Raw genomic sequence first — 17271 nt, 5'->3', positions numbered from 1 at the left:
CTCCAGTACACAGCTGTCGGAAATCATTGCTCTGGCACTTCTAGCGTGATCTCCGGCGTACCACAAGGGTCTGTCCTCGGTCCCCTTCTCTTTCTCATCTTCATAAACGACCTTCCTAACGGCATTTCATCCTCTATGAGACTTTTCGCAGACGACTGCGTACTTTATCGTCGCATCAAGGACCAAACCGACCATGCAATACTTCAACAAGACTTACATTTAATAGAAACCTGGTGTTCCAATTCTCTTATGAAACTTAACATCTCCAAATGTAAAGTTATGCGGATCTCCCGTAAGCACTCTAACAAGGAATACCAGTATTCTCTAAATTCGACAACCCTATCCACCGTTCAATCATATCGTTATCTCGGTATCACCATTAACAGCAAGTTGACCTGGACGGACCACATCACAAAATTGGCTACCGACACTACTAAATCACTTGGTTACGTCAGACGCAACCTGGCCCTGTGCCCCCCATCGACACGAAAACTAGCCTATGAAACTTTCATTCGAAGTAAACTTGAATACGCCTCAGCTATTTGGAGCCCGCACCAAGCTTACTTGATCAACACTTTAGAATCAATACAAAATCGTGCCGCTAGATTCATCACTTCCAGGTACAGCCGCCAAGAAAGTATCAGTAAGATTAAATCAACCTTAGGACTCGAACCATTGTTGTTGCGTCGGAAAATTGCAAAGCTGTGCCTTTTCCATCGAATATATTATAACTTCCCACATCTGCATGGAAAGCTTCTTATTCCACCAACCCGTACATCTCGTCGCCTTTTTAACTCTTGCAGCATCCAGCGCTTGCATGGTTCAACATCTTCCTTTAATCAATCGTTTTTGCCTAGCACTATCGCAGAGTGGAACAGATTACCAGATAGAGTTGTCAGCGAGCGTAACCACATTATCTTTAAACGGCTGCTTACTGATTACCTCAAACTCTAACCTTATAATGACCGTACTGTGTTTTCCTTCTTTCGCTTTTTCTTTTTTTCTTGCTTTTGCATTGTATTCGGTGTGCCGCGAAGTTTTTCCTTTTTTTTTGTGTGTGTTCCTTTTTTCTTTTTAGTTGTGTTCTCAAATGTAATCCACAGGCTGTAGGAAATTGTAACCACGTCTATATTCCTATTCTTACCTCCTGTAACCCCCCCTTATGTAATACCCCGACAGGGGTCCTTAAGGGAAAATAAATGATGATGATCTGGCGTCACTTCTCTGCCAGAATTTATTGCCTTCAACTACGAACAAGCGGCCGACTGCACGGATAGATAATCGAACGAACGAATCAATCTCTCCTCGACTAGGCCATACAGATAGATAACTATTCGCTAACTATTCGTTCCGACGCCCATTCACTTCTCCGACACACACACACACAACACACACACACACACCCCACACACACACACACACACACACACACACACACACACACACACACACACACACACACACACACACACACACACACACACACACCACACACACACACACACACACACCACACACACACACACACACACACACACACACACACACACACACACACACACACCACACACACACACACACACACACACACACACACACACACACACACACACACACACACACACACACACACTGCACACGTTCTCCCTTGCTCGCTCTCCCAAGCGCAGAGGGGCGCCATCTCATTAGCCTCAACAAACAACTCAACCAGGTGCAGCATCACTTGTCTTCAGACGCGAAAGGAGCGCCGAGCGAAAAGGGGGGTCTAGCACCGCCGCCCTTCAGAGACAAGCTTCAAGGAAGGTTCGCGAGAGTGTACGCCGTAGAAGGAGCACCGCTGCCCTCTAGAGCCACCGTTGGCCGGCGGCCTAATTACGTTAAAATGGGAAGGCACGGCTTTCCTGAAGAGCGTGGCAGGGGCCTCTTTCTGGGTCCCCGTGAACTTTACGAGCCGAGCGACCGCATTAGCATATTGCGCGGGAGTGCCAAGAATCTGGCCCGCTGTCTTTCTCTGTCTTCGCTCTTTGCTAAAGACTAACAATGAGGGGGGAGAAAGGAGAGAGAGAGAGAGGCGGAAGAAACTAAGTACGAAACCTGGAAATCTTGAGCGCTTGTCAGTGTTGCGCACGCGCGGCGCGGCTGAGATTAGAAACGCTACCGGCGCGTGGAGGTGGATGATAAATTGTGTCCCGAAATTCTCGACAAAGTTGAGAGAAGGCGGTAAATTTTGTTGCTTGGAATAAAACGGTCGAGGCAATTAAGCGTGCCGGCAGAATTAGCTTTTGCGCAAGAACTTTGAGCGGCTTTCCGGCGTTCTTAGCTTCGCGCAAGCAGACGCTTGTTTCTCCCAGACTTAAAAGGGTCCGAAACACCTTTGGTCGATCGAACGTGCAATTTGCTTGAGTCTGACGGTCAGCGTTGGCTGTCGCCATTGTTAACGCGCTCACTGTTGAAGGCACGTACCCGGTAGAGGTGCGTGTAACGCTAGCGATGCTTGACCACAGGCTTGTAACCACACAACGTATCTTCAAATACGTTAATAGTTAATATTTATTGCACCCATTTTCTCCATGGCCATCTTCCAGGTTTACTTAGGCACGAAAGCAGTCCAAGACATGGCGCAGCCGTTCCTAATCGCGAGTTAGCCTCGTGTACAGTATCAGGCAGAAGACACAAGCGGTGACGCTATAACTGAACAAGTAACTTGGCGCAATAAAGAACACAGACACGAGAAAGGCAGACAAAGACAAGCGCGGGTGACGCTATAGCTCGATAAGAGAGGCTAGCTGTCAAACATGTCTTTAGCTCATCGTCTGCGTTGCGAACTAAAACCAGTAACTTATCTACCTGCAGGCCATCTCACAAGACTTTATAAATTGCTCTAGTTACCTTCAGCTTTTCGTTAATGACTGCCTTTCTCCCTGGACATCTCGGGAATGTGCCTGATCGAACATTAGGCAGCAATAACTTTGATGAAGTATTCGTAGAGAGCATACATTTTTTTAAGTGCATTGCACGAATGGCGCGGACAAAGAAAAATGACACATGATAGACTGCTCTTTGTTTGTGCGCACCCTCAGTGCACTGCAAAAGAAAGCTAATGGCCAAGTACTAGACTACCAGTATGTGTTACGCCAATTCGTTTTTATTAGAAATAAACCAAGTGCATGGCACACCGGAGACGGTGAAGCGTTTAACGCGTGCGATGAAGACTCAATTTTGAGCGAGAAGGATCCCGACAACGCAGAAATAAGCAGAAAGATTAAAGAATCGCGGCCCCTAGACCACCCTACACTTTCAATTCCCCGCGGAGAGGTTACGAAGAGCATTTGATAATTGACTTGAATTTTTTCTACTCGCTTTTCAAAGATTGAACAAGAAAACACAATAAATTTACGGGTCCGTCATCATCATCATCAGCCTATCTTTATGTACACTGCAGGACGAAGGCCTCTCCCTGCGATCTCCAATTGCCCCTGTCTTGCGCTAGCGGATTCCAACTTGCGCCAGCAAGTTTCCTAACTTCATCACCCCCCCCCCCCCCCCCTAGTTTACCGCCGTCCTCGACTGCGCTTCCCTTCTCTTGGTATCCATTCTGTAACCCTAATGGTCCACCGGTTATCCATCCTACGCATTACATGGCCTACCCAGCTCCATTATTTTTTTTTTTCGCTTAATGTCCACCAGAATATTGGCTATCCCAGTTTTTTATTGCGATAGCAATTATATGGACACTTCAACCGGATTTCTGCCGTCACCGTCGCTGTGAGGTTCCGTATAGATTTCAAGGGCGATAAAATCGTCGCCGCGCGCCGTATGCGCGAGCGAAAGCGCGCGGGGGACGCGCGCTATCACGGAGAGCGAACGCACGGCGGAAAGCAAACGCGACCGTCGCGCGAAAGGCCGTGGGGGTATGGGAGGGAGGGAGGCGGGGCGGCGCTGTGCTCCGGCACCAAAGGCGTATCTTGCCACTCAATCTCCCACGTGAAAGCAAGAAAGCGGGAAGGCAGCGCGCGAAGGAGGGGGGGGGGGGGGGGCAGCTTCTCCTCTGCCAACAACTTCTCCGCACAACTCCTCTGCACTTTGCCCTGCGTTGGCGGTCGCCCGCACCGTCTCTTATCTCCACACGGCTCTGACCTTTGTATGCGCTGTGCATTCGCCGCTCAGTTTCCGTTGAAGCGATAGACCGCGCGAGCCTTCGCCCGCTGCGGCGTTTTGAAGTCGTTGTCTGCGGTCATTCAGTGTGATCTATTCATGTTTGCTTGTGCGCGCTGACACCACGATTGTTAATTCAGTTAGTAAGCGAATGTGTCCAAGTTTATGCAGCCGATAAAACCACTTTCCCTGCTCCGAATAGAAACTGCGACATTTTTTTTTCTCTGACCCACACCGCTCTCTTCCTGTCTCGTAACGTTAGGCCTAACATTTTCCGTTCGGGTCTGTACCCATAGGCTAATTAACGCGATTGATGAAAAAGCAGCCATGTTAGCTACAGAACATGATCACGTGCCCCTTACGATCACCCGCTGAATTACCGCTGCGGTTATGCCTGCGAACGGTCGCAGTAGCAGAGACAGACACTACACAGTACGTCAATCTTGTCATGACGTTCTATGTGAAATTGGCCGGAAACGCGCTGCTTGTCAAGGAGACCTTCACGTGAAGCAAGGCGCAACCTACCCACGGTTTTAATCTCTTTCTAAAAAAAATGTTAGCAACTACTCACAATACAGCCCACAAAGAAAATTAATATCCGTTCGACCAGTGTGAGCACGCGATTGAAGTTGCCTTTCTTTTCCTGAAAGAACCTCTTTGTTCATAAAGATTCGCTAGCGCTTCTCCTCGTTACGGCAACGTTGACGCCGGCTTGTTGTGGGTGGTGGATTATGGAACAGGGTATACACTATACCGACAAAACGCTCATATCTCATCTGCAGTATACCGCAAAAGACTAAATAATGTATGCCACCCAAAGACTGCGTGCGCCACAACAACCTCAACGTGCAGTCGTGATGCAGCCTCCAACGCTTTCTCAAACACACTTCATCCTCATTCCAAGCCGTGCCAAACATGACACATGTCTGTCCACCCGCAAGGCTGACATTTATACGACCGTGTATTCATTTATAAATAACATTCCGAAGAAACAAAATTCTCTCCAGACCGTTGCTAATGAAGACACGTAGCTTAGGCGAGGGACAAAAAAATGTGGTTGATCCCTCTTATATAGGAATCGGTATAGAACACGAAAGTGAAACGTGTCTTCACAGAAGTAGTGTAATGTTTATTGCACATTGATATATAATGTCTATTGGTGTTTTGTGGCTAAAGCGCCCTTAGGCGTTGATGCACCCACGCTGACGCCTGGTGGCACGTCTCCTCCATCACGACTACCAACGTCGATGACCATGAGCAACCGTCGTGCATATGGAAGCTGCACTACGCTGCACACGCTAGCACAACGCGAAAGACGAAGCACGTAACTGACACACTAATACAACGCGCAAGACAAAGCACGTAACTGAATCGTCACCGAGTCAAATCAGCGCGTACAGCGCGTCGTAATTGCAGCCTCCGCGATCAACTTCAGAAACATTTTCAGAGCTAATTGCGGAGGCCACGCTCCGCTGTGCTGAGTACGGTGAACGCCACCTAGGTGGCGTTGGTAGTGCTTCTTGATGCCAGCGTCCCTTCGAATGCTGGCATCGAGGCGTCGTAGTGCTGAGACCACCGAAGCGTTCACTGTCGGTGCGCGTTAGTGTCATAATGCAGTACTTCTCTTTTCTGCTCGTAGGCGGCGGCACCGCCCCGAGCAAGAGCGCGGGTACACGGAGGAGTGTTAAGCCCAGACCACACGTACGCTTGCGGACGCGCGTAAGCTCGCGTCTACGCGCCTTGCGATTGCCGCGCCTAGCGAGGAATGGCGTTTTGCATCCACAAATACGCGCGACAGCGCGCGCTCACTGGCATCACTTGTTTACACCTTGGCAGACGCCACTTCGTATTTCGTTGTTGGCAGTGCTTCAAAATGCTTCGATATTTATAAACGTAATTTTTATCTTTTTGGAGCTGTTAGATCAGGCCAAAAAGTGAAGAAGAAGCACTTTCTTGCATGGTATAATTCTGCTTAACTGAGAGTTGAATGTACTGCGCCGTCGCTGCGTAGCCAGGCGCGCCGACGCGAGGCAGCCCAGGCGCGCGATAACTGAGAGGAGCTGATCAGCGAGATCGCGCCGCGTTTCGACGCGTACGAGCCGTGCCGCACCGTCTGCGCATGCGTGGGCGCGCGGACGCGAGCTCGCGCGCGTTTGCAAGCGTACGTGTGGTCTGGGCTTTAGATATATAAGGCGCGTCTGTGTAGCTCTCTGCAAATGCGTTTGTGGCGCAATGGGTTAAACGCTCGGCGATCTATCGTCGCGGACCGAGAGGTCGTGGGTTCGATTTCCAAATTTTGCATGTTTGTGGAACTTTTTCTTCTGGTTTCTTTCTTTGTATTATGTTCTATGACGTATTTCCGTGACGGAAATACGTCAGTGAAGTCTTGGTGGACCCCGGCATAAAACACTTTCGTGTTAAAAAAAAAAAAAACTAGCATGAGCGAAAGTACCTTAGCTGTGAGAAAAGCAGACGTCGAGGAATCTAAATCGCATTCCACGCGTTCGTACATCAAAGAGAATCACAGAGCGAGAACAGAAGAAGATTCGCCGGCCGCGTCCGACACAGGCTCAAAACACCTATACCCCAGAAAGTACGGAGAAAACACAGAGCTCTTCCCATGCGTCGGCCGCGCTTGAACGCATTCATGAGCGACAAGCTCAACGAAGCACTGCCAGTGAACGAGCCAGGGGTGAGCGCAACACAATTCACCACCCGTCGAGGGCACATACGCTTGTAGCATACACGCATGTAGCCTCCTCGTCCGCGAGGAATCGCGGAGCAGCTCACAGCGCGCGCGGCCCATAAATCTTCGTTTAAGCCGCGTCTGCGTGCCGCGTTGCTTCTCTCCACGGCGGATGCCGCGAGAGCGGGCTGAGGTTGCCCCTTTCCGGTTTAGCGGTGAGTGTATAAACACAAGTTCAAACACGGTGCGTCTCATAGGGATCCCGGGAGGGCCGCATTTTGGGAAGAGGTTCATCGAAATCCGTCTTGCGCTTCCGTAAGTGATCACAGTTATACGCCGCGGCCTATTGCAGGGCGACGCAGAATAGAATAAACAATAAAGGAAAACGAAAAGCCGCACACTCTCTCCCATACAGAAACCAGCAGAACGTAAGTAGACCGTACTCGCGACGGTGCTAACAGGTATAAAACACAGACAGAAAGAGATACGCGCAGAAAGCGTACCTAAACGTGGCAGGCACAAAGACAGACACAGTACGATCGCATGCAGCCGAAAACACGCCGGGGATTGCAATGATCCCCGAGCTTTTTTCTTATTTTTTTTTTCTGATCCGTTATCCGCTGCAGAGAGGTACCCGCGCGCAGATCGGAATCCTTTATAACTCCGCGTTGTATCTAAACGCGTGCGAGCGAGCTCCCGGCCGACCCCTGCGCGACGGGCAAGGCGGCTGCAGTAGCGCGGCTGCGGAAGCAGGGCGGCTTTTTCTTGAGGCGCGAAACGCGTTCAATTATTCAGCTGCAACTGAGCGCCGCCGACACTCGCCATGCGCTCACGCACAGAGCAGAGCAGGATCCACGGCTGATAGTTTCTCGGCTCGAAAACCGCGGGCTCCGGCAGAGAAGGAGAATGGAGAGGTATATAAACCCCGTTTCCTTTCCTTTTCTTTCGTTCTTTCTTTTTCTTTCTTTCTCTTATATACGTGGTCTTGCCCTTGTTTTCCTTGCACCGTTTTGAGATATACTGTTTCTTCCGGCGCATTACGAATTTACTTAGGACCGCGCTTACGTATCCACACTCACCGGACCTAGATGGCGAGAAATGCGGGGAGCATTCGCTTCGTTGCTGTCCTGCGACCAGAAAGAGAACGAAAAAAAAGAGAGTGAGAAACCACTGAAAGTGTCTGTGGCTGTCATCTTATAATCTTGGCAGCTGGAAGGCGTTCGATTGAAGTACGTGGTTTGAAAAATGCACAACCGCGCGATTACATTAGGCTTGTCGTAAAATGTTAACGTGTATCGAATCCTCCCGTATATATTGATGTCATACCGCATTACGATGTTAAGACTGGAAGTGTGCAACTGTAGTCTAGGCACGACAGCGGAATAAGTGATGAATACACAAACAAAAACTAACATAAAAATAAATATATTTGACAACAATAATAAGTAAGTCGCCGTGCAAATCACGGTCACTTATACACTTCATGTATAGTAGATGTCACAGCAATGCTGCACAGCAGAACGTGGCGCCAAGATGGCGTGTATATAAGTTGCGAGTCCGCGTCATTTACAAGAGTTCGTTTGAATTTCACATTTTATGTGACGCACGGTTTTTCGTTGCGCGAGAAGAACGGCAACCGGTTCATCAGCTCAACCAATCTTACACGTTGACGCGCGAAACGTCGCGAATTCGCGAGAAAGAACATGGCGCAACACAGAAAAAGCAGTTGTACACGCCAAGCAAATAAGAAGGACACTGCACTCTCGTAATGGCTGCAACAACGAACGACATTCAATGTTATCCCACTTTCGTCGCGGGACCGTATTATTTCCCAGCTGAATTAGCCCACGCAGTACGAGGGTCGCGCCGCCCAGCTATAGTTTGTAGGCACCGGGTGATTAATACAACACATTAGGGCACAGAAAGTGTATTGTGCCGCCGCCCCGTGCTCGGCGCATCTCACGCGCAGTTAACACCGCATTAAAGCGTCGGCATCGTACAATTCCACCTTAGAGCGGTGCGCCATTGGACACACGAACTCGGGAAAGAGATCAGCCTAAGCTCCGAAATTCTGGGACGCAACTAGCATTCATTACACGCCTAACAAGTGTCGAGCAACAATTTACATCAGCGGCCATTAACCGAATAAAACGGCCAGATAACGTTTAACAGATAGGCAAAAACGGCTTGGCAAAAGAGTTTTCTGTCGAGAAAGGCGCCGGTTAAAGCCTACGAAAGTCATACGCGCGTTCCGTTTCGAGCCATTAGGTGCCTAATTAACCATCGCGCTGGAAATGCACGCCCCGCCAGACGCCGATCGCGCCAAAGCTCGCCGCGAAGAAGAAGCAGAAGAGCACGAAGCGGGCTCGAACAACCGCGCGGGTACCATAACGCAGCGCTCACGCTTAAACCCATTCCTATAAGCACAAGCACCGAGTAGTTAGATGTCTGGCTTTTCTTAATTTTTTTTCTTATTGCCCGAGCCAGCGTGGCCTGCTATTTGAGGATGGCGCAGTACACTAATCCCTCTCGCTCTGCACGCCCCAGCATTCGCTTCAATGGGCTGCAATATGCCGCTGTCTCCGCAGCAACGGCTATAAAGGCATTTTCCCCATCAACCCATAGGTTAACTTAATGACAAAGTGCCAAACACGATAAGCATTTATTCCATTAGAAGCCTCCACCCTTTTACTGTTATTATATTTCAAGGCATTTTTCGTTGTTGCCAAATGTACCGTGACTAGCCGGGAAGGAGCTGATGCAAAGCTAAAGCGAAATGACGCATGAGAGCACCAGAAACGAAAACGACAGTGAAGCAAGTGCCATCCGCGTTCCACTGAATGCAAGATGCAAGCTAATTAATCCTGCAGCAGAGCCGATAGCGCCACTGCACCGCATCATTTGCTGAGGTTATAATCGCTGCACTATCTTATACAGGAAACAGCAGCAGTGAAGCAATTAACGAAGCGGTAACTTGAATCTACGATGTACGAGAATTAATTGGATGGGGAGTGGGCGAAGGCACTATGAGGGGGATGGGGGAGGGTCTGCTTGCACGCTTACACCTACACTTACACTACTTACACGTTCCTCTAAAATAGGAACAAAACCTCGTTCCTCGTTCCTTCTCAATCTTGGGAAGAGTTACCGTTACAAGTTCCTTTAATGTGAAAGGAACGCGTTCCAGTTACACTTCCAACATTGGAACGTGTCGTTACATTAACGCTACATTTCGTTTTTAAAATTTATATACAGTGTCGGATAATCCTGAGGCGAAATAAAGTGAGCAATTTAAAACTCACCTCGAACTACGTGCATTATACGAATTTCAACATCGCCGGCAGCAGATTATCTGGAGATATAAAGAATCCAAGGAAACGCTCCTAGACGAATTTTTTCAGGGAGCACCGAACATACTCCAGACATGTCTAACTGCAACTTTGGTGCTCGTCTACTACAAGTGCAACACATATGGCACTTTCCACTACGTTCTTCAAGTTCGCAGTCAGGATACTGCGCTTCCGATGTGCAAATAGAAAGCTACTCACGTGCACCAATGTAATTAAATTACCTCGAGTGGCGCTGCGATCCAGACGTCATAGTTCCTGTTTGCCGGTATGGAGGAAAGAAACTACAGGACGGAGCATCACGTAACAATCTTGAAGCTTAGCCATAAAAAAAAATATAACGGAGAACTCCCGAAAAAAATGTGGTTGATCCCTCTTATATAGGAATCGGTATAGAACACGAAAGTGAAACGTGTCTTCACAGAAGTAGTGTAATGTTTATTGCACATTGATATATAATGTCTATTGGTGTTTTGTGGCTAAAGCGCCCTTAGGCGTTGATGCACCCACGCTGACGCCTGGTGGCACGTCTCCTCCATCACGACTACCAACGTCGATGACCATGAGCAACCGTCGTGCATATGGAAGCTGCACTACGCTGCACACGCTAGCACAACGCGAAAGACGAAGCACGTAACTGACACACTAATACAACGCGCAAGACAAAGCACGTAACTGAATCGTCACCGAGTCAAATCAGCGCGTACAGCGCGTCGTAATTGCAGCCTCCGCGATCAACTTCAGAAACATTTTCAGAGCTAATTGCGGAGGCCACGCTCCGCTGTGCTGAGTACGGTGAACGCCACCTAGGTGGCGTTGGTAGTGCTTCTTGATGCCAGCGTCCCTTCGAATGCTGGCATCGAGGCGTCGTAGTGCTGAGACCACCGAAGCGTTCACTGTCGGTGCGCGTTAGTGTCATAATGCAGTACTTCTCTTGTCTGCTCGTAGGCGGCGGCACCGCCCCGAGCAAGAGCGCGGGTACGCGGAGGAGTGTTAGATATATAAGGCGCGTCTGTGTAGCTCTCTGCAAATGCGTTTGTGGCGCAATGGGTTCAACGCTCGGCGATCTATCGTCGCGGACCGAGAGGTCGTGGGTTCGATTTCCAAATTTTGCATGTTTGTGGAACTTTTTCTTCTGGTTTCTTTCTTTGTATTATGTTCTATGACGTATTTCCGTGACGGAAATACGTCAGTGAAGTCTTGGTGGACCCCGGCATAAAACACTTTCGTGTTAAAACAAGTGCACCATAGTCACGTGACAGGCAAGCGGTAGTAGTTTGGCGCCTCACGCGGTCGCCCATCCACCTGCATGATGTGCTGCGAACGTGCGTGCGTCTGTTCAATGCCGTGGAACGTTTACCTAAGGAACGCTGTTCCGTCTGCCATTCCTTCGTAAACCTAACGAGTTACCGTTACAGCTCCACCAACCCTTAGGAACGGTGGCGTTCCTCCCAAAAGGAATTTAGTTCCAGGAACGCCGTTCCATACAACACAGTTTGCACAGAACGAGGAGCTTCGACAATGTGACCGGCATTTCTATCTATAGGGGCCAACGAGGCACAAATGCCACATTATGTCTATCCGTGGAGTATTAACTCCTCCATAAAACAAATGACGCGCGCTTTGGAGCTGCGCAATAAACGGCACTTGCAGAGTTTTAAAAACATCTCCAGGGCTTGTATTCACAAAGCTTATCTCAGGCAAAAGTGTTTCCTCGCGGGCCGTCTTTCCGGAGTCCGGCACTCTAGCGAAAGGCGTGACGAGGAGACAATCGTCGTTGCGGTCGCCAATCGGAGATCGCACTTACGAACGATAAAGATAAAACAAGAGGTGAAAGGCACAGAGGTTAACTATAGCTACTCTGCACAGCGCAGGACGGGGTAAGGGCAGAAGAGATGAGAAATTAAAAAAAATAGAAGCTTTGTTTTGGAGACAGGTCAACAAAACGGTGGTTTGGGCTAGTTACGTATTGCATTTTGACCATATATATATATACACGCGCAGCAAACACGGTGGGCAGGTGGAAGTTCAACGGTAGTCCTAGACCCACCCTATTTGCTGCGCTGGTATACGGTCAGAAAGTGAACACAGGTCGAGTTCTGCGCAATGTGCATACATTCACAACGACAGTCGCCGCACTAACGGCAAAAAGGTATATATACCCCTAATCGCTTTGAGGCCTTCTTTCTTAAGGGGATAGTTTCGCATTGGGACGGGCTTTCTGGCTGTTCGTTCGCCTATCGCTGGTTGAGGAGAGACGTGGGTAGCGTTCGGGAAAGGAAAACGTCACACAAGAGGCAAGGCATGTCATCTTTTGTTTTTACGAGTTTACTAATAGGCGCATTACGAGGCGAGCATGATACCGGCGACAGACTGCGATAACATACAGCATCACTGCGAGTAGGAGGAAGAGGTCATAATAACCGTCGCTGTAAAAATGAGCGACGTAAAACTTCTAGGCTAACAGAAAATGCGGCGCCAGTGTGTGTGTGTGTGTGTGTTTCCGGAATGGCGCTTGAAGCAGCGTAGAAATGGCGGGAAATATTAGCAATGGCTCAGGTAGACTTAACGCGCATTGCGACTACGCATTCTGAAGCTGCGAAGACAACAGTATGGCAGTAAGATGTAACACTGCAGAAGCGTGTTGTCAACCTACTATCATCTATCAACCGGTGGTATAATGACTATCACCCGGTGATTTAATCAAACGGTGTAAGATGTATAGCATTGAACATGAGGCTATGGGCACGATATCACAAAGAGTGGTCTAAGGTGAGACCGCAAAGCGGGTAGCTTAATCGCAATAATTATCACCAACGCAGAGCTCGGATCACCGTCGCTATCGACAGGTATGACATTGAGGAGGGCAAACCAATTGACCAATGCATGAAATTCCCTTAAATGTGAGAATTGTCTGTCCCTATATATCTTGCCGACTTCTCTATAACGATATGTTCGATATCACGGTTGGTTGACACCTGCTCTTACAGAACGCTCTAACATGCGAATTATGTTGCAAATATGCTCTTAGAAAAAATTTACCATTACGTTCTAGCTCTTCAACAGCGTGAAACTGCTAAGGTACATTGAGGTGGAAGGCAAAGTGAGAAAAAAACCTAAACTCGTTCACCAGAAGCACATAATAGAGCGAAAGTCAATGAAGTGTCAAAACGAAGCGATGTTGGCATCATTATGATGGTGGCTGAACAATTGCAATTCCATCGTATACCTTCCACTAAGCTTGTCTTTAGTACTACAGACATGCATGAGACGCAGATCAAGCCGATCTTCATTAGTTTCATCCCAAACCATCCGTAAGCTGACATAAAACTATCTTAGACAGACAGATCCAAGTTAATGCGCATGCCATTCAGATAACTTCATATTTAAACAATCTAGCTATAATGGATATAAGCAATGAGTAGCATCTGACGCATGTAGAAAGGACCATGCACGCTTTCGACAAAGAAGCGTCGTCAATGTTTAGTGTTTTTTTTTTCACAAACTGTTGCCAAGTAGGTGTACTATATATTTCGGTGGTCTTCTATTTGCTTTTTTTTCTTTTTTTTCTCCTCAGCGTGCCCTGCCGCGATAATTTGTTGTCGTGTAGGAAAGAGCCCTTGTTCGGCATACAGATCAATGTTGTATTGCTGTAGACAAATCTGCAAATGGCATACTGTTCGTATAAAGAACGCAAGTGTGATTTATCTACGTGTATTATTTCATTACACGTAAATATATTTTATCATAAGTGCTACGTCACAGCAACATTTATACTGTTTTCACGGATGGAATGATATACTCGCAAGATAAGTTTTAATCAAAAGACGCCACAAAAGTGGTCTTCGCACTTACTTTACAACATCAGGAATTCACCTAGATCAGCTCGTTCGAAAACTATCCAATACTTAAAGTAGTTGAAACGCGCTACAAAGCGAAAGAAAACCATAGAAAATTATTCGTGACAGAAACCGAAGACAGCGTTATTTTATTATTATTATTATTATTATTATTATTATTATTATTATTATTATTATTATTATTATTATTATTATTATTATTATTATTATTACTTTGAAGAAAAAGAAAGCGTGCTGACAATATTCTCCATTTTTTCATCTTTTTTTTTTCTTTTAGAAAATAGCGGCCACTAGTGGGCGTCCCAAGATTTCGGCACTTTCCAGAAGAAATAAAGCGGATTCGTCAGCGGACATGGTCAGTGAAATATATGGCGCCGGAAACATAATCACCCCTGTCAGGTTGTCCTGCAGCATATTGCAAAGGAATGAAATGTGCGCTGGACCGCAGTGCGCGGCCCGTCAACGTCATATACAGAAAGTGAACGCACAACCTGAACTATTTAAACACAGACACGGCGAGCAACAGTTGCGAGGCAAGATATTGCGCACATAAATCTTCCTCTTACTACCGGCCGCTGCCATGCTCTGCCGAATAACTTGGTCTCGTACTCGCAAATGACGTCCCCACGTAGCTTGCGGCCAACAGACATAATCAAATTTGCCGTTGCCGATCGAAGAAGAAACGCGCAAGACCTACAGCGCCACGGTCCAAACAAATATCTCCGAATGGTCGGAAGGCCAGCGCTATGCCATCGGAATGACAAATCTCACCTTTCGTCTGGCAACAGCACTGAGACAGGAATAGGCAAGAACCGCCTTTAGAGTTCCGGTCGGCGCTACGCAATTTCCTGTCCCCCGCTTGAGCGCGCTCTTCAACAACTATCCCAGCACCACTCGCACTGGCACCGTCGGGAGTAACAACAGTGGACGGAGCGTTCGCGGGCTCGAGGAACCAGTAGTCCTCAGAACCACCCCCGGGACAGCGGTCGGACGACGAGGCGGACGACTTCTTCTTCGCCTTTCGGTCCACGTCCCCCAGGCAGGTCTGGCTCCGCTGAAGCAGCGGCCGCCGTCGCCAGAAGGTCGACGTCCCTCCTGCTTCGGGACGCCGCGTCGCACGACGTCGCGTCGACGCGCCGACAACAGCCGTCGACTGTTGGGATGGCGATGCCTTTCCCGCGACGGTGCTGTTTCCACTTGACGATGCACGACTCTCGGGCAACCTCACGGCATCCATGTCACACAAGCACGCAGACACGCTGCGGCACCGTTAGTAATCGGGGCTGTGCACTACCTCATCCGGAGCCGAAAGAAGGGACTCCGCCGCACCGATTAATCGAAGGCACCGGCGACAATGGCGTCGCGCTGATCTCACGAAAGGCACAGCTTCAACGTTTCTATCCTCTCAACAACAGCCTCGAGCACGGTATTCACGACGGCGCACCATACTATAAACAAGACGACAGTCGCTTACAACAGCGGCACCGGACGGAAGCGGCAGAGTGGTCCCTCTCACTGAGCCGCTGACGACGCCAGCCACCTCGTGGACGGCTAGCTGGCTCCCACAATGCGTCACACGAGGGGATCCCACCGCCAACTGCAGCGAGACTCGGCGTGTACTCCCCCAACTTTGCAAAGAAGGGAGGCGCGGGAGCTGTGGGGACGCAGTGCACCCGCGCACTTGCCGCACCGCCAGCAGCACTTTGTCTCCCCCATCTACGTATACACCCCGGGTCTTTGCTCGAGGGAGCGCGCGCCTCTCAGTGCACGGCGCTTTTCCCTTCGTTGACGAAAGCCGCCGGCCGGCGGCGGCGGCAGTGGTGGTGGTTGATGGCGAAACAGAGCGGCGAAGGATGACGAAGCGAGAGCACCGCAGCGCCTTGTTTCACTGTGCTTTTTCTCCCGCCTCGCTCTCTCTCCTTCTCAGGCGACCCCCCTCCCTCCCACGGTTTTCTCGTGGCGAGAGACTGACTCGGGACCGCCGCAGCGATGACTCATGCGAGTGCCCGCGGCCGCCGAAGTCACGTTCTTCGATTCGCGCACAGCGAAACGCGCGAACATTAAAATACGGGGAGCGGTGTACCAGGAACGAAAAAAGGAAATGAAGTTGGGAGGAGAGGGCGACAGAGGAAAAGGCCAACAATCGACCGAAAACGGCACTCGAAATCAGATAAACAAACATGTACGTACAAGCAGAAGGCAAGGTAATCATGGCATCCCCAGGAGTGCAAACCTCGAGTTCCACGTATCGGTACAGCTATAGTCGAAGCAAAAAGAAACAAGATTGCGAGACGTAAACTGTCTAGAAGACCCTCCTTGCAACGGGCTAAAACTCTTGCTCAGCCTCCGCGTACGATCAAGCATTCGTACGGCTACGCGGGTTCTTCGACTCTGTCGAAATTGCATCAGGGAGGACATCTTAGAGGTGCGCAGAAAAAAAAAAAAAAGTGCACCGGCTAGCGCGCATGCCCCTCGGTGCGTGGCGCAACGGAGCTGTAGCAACTGGCGGTCACTGACACGTGCTCCTGAGGTAATCGGATCGATAGGGGCAAAGTGTGCTCGCGCTATGCCGTGATCACTTTAAATGCTCGCTCCTAGTAGAAGCTTCGAGCCGGCGTTGCGACATACGACCCGAAAACTGCAAACATTAAATCTAAATTTTTCCATCTTGCTTTAGCCCAGATATTATTTATACGTCCTCGTAAAAGATTAACTTACCAAGCGATACTAGCAAGATGAACGTGAGAGTGCAGGACCTTCAATATCTTCGGCGGCCTAAAATATAGCGGATAACCTAGAGCGCTGAGAGTGTTTTCCAAAACCAACGTCTCATAGAATCAAGCGAACAATGCGAACAAGGATTCGGTAGCAAATGAAACAAAAATGCGATAGATGCATCCTATGAGGATCCCCTTTGAAAGGGTATGCCACCAAGTACTTTATTATCGCTTCTCTTCCACGCTTATTATCGGCTCTTAAGGCCCATGGATCTCGTTAATAAACAATCGAACCTGATAGAAATTAACTGCCTTAAGAACTTTTCATACTGTGTGTTTCCTGCATTTACGCCACCAGTACCGCAGTCATCTTTTACTATTTTCTAACCACAGCATTATTAACCTTTCCTCTATTGTTTTTAAAGCTGAAGGCCTCCGAACGTTAACATTTACCTGTACGTCATTTACCTCCTTTCTTTCTCTCTCTCTGCACGTACGCATGTACA

General features: G+C 48.8%; 1 protein-coding gene across 1 annotated transcript in view; it reads right to left on the bottom strand.

Moving 5' to 3' along the window:
- Positions 1-15285, bottom strand: part of LOC119442359 (serine/arginine repetitive matrix protein 2) — a 58488-nt gene extending 43203 nt beyond the window's left edge. Inside the window, exons 1-2 of the mRNA XM_049662990.1 lie at positions 14820-15285; positions 7921-7968 (exon numbers count right to left, since the gene is read on the bottom strand). Of these exons, the coding sequence (XP_049518947.1) occupies positions 7921-7968; positions 14820-15285 (514 nt within the window). The remainder of the gene's footprint in view (positions 1-7920; positions 7969-14819) is intronic.
- Positions 15286-17271: the final 1986 nt, after the last annotated feature.

Source organism: Dermacentor silvarum, chromosome 2, assembly GCF_013339745.2.
Source record: "Dermacentor silvarum isolate Dsil-2018 chromosome 2, BIME_Dsil_1.4, whole genome shotgun sequence".
NCBI lineage: Eukaryota > Metazoa > Arthropoda > Arachnida > Ixodida > Ixodidae > Dermacentor > Dermacentor silvarum.
The sequence above is the reverse complement of the archived record's forward strand: the minus strand, read 5'-3'. Positions and strand labels throughout refer to the sequence as shown.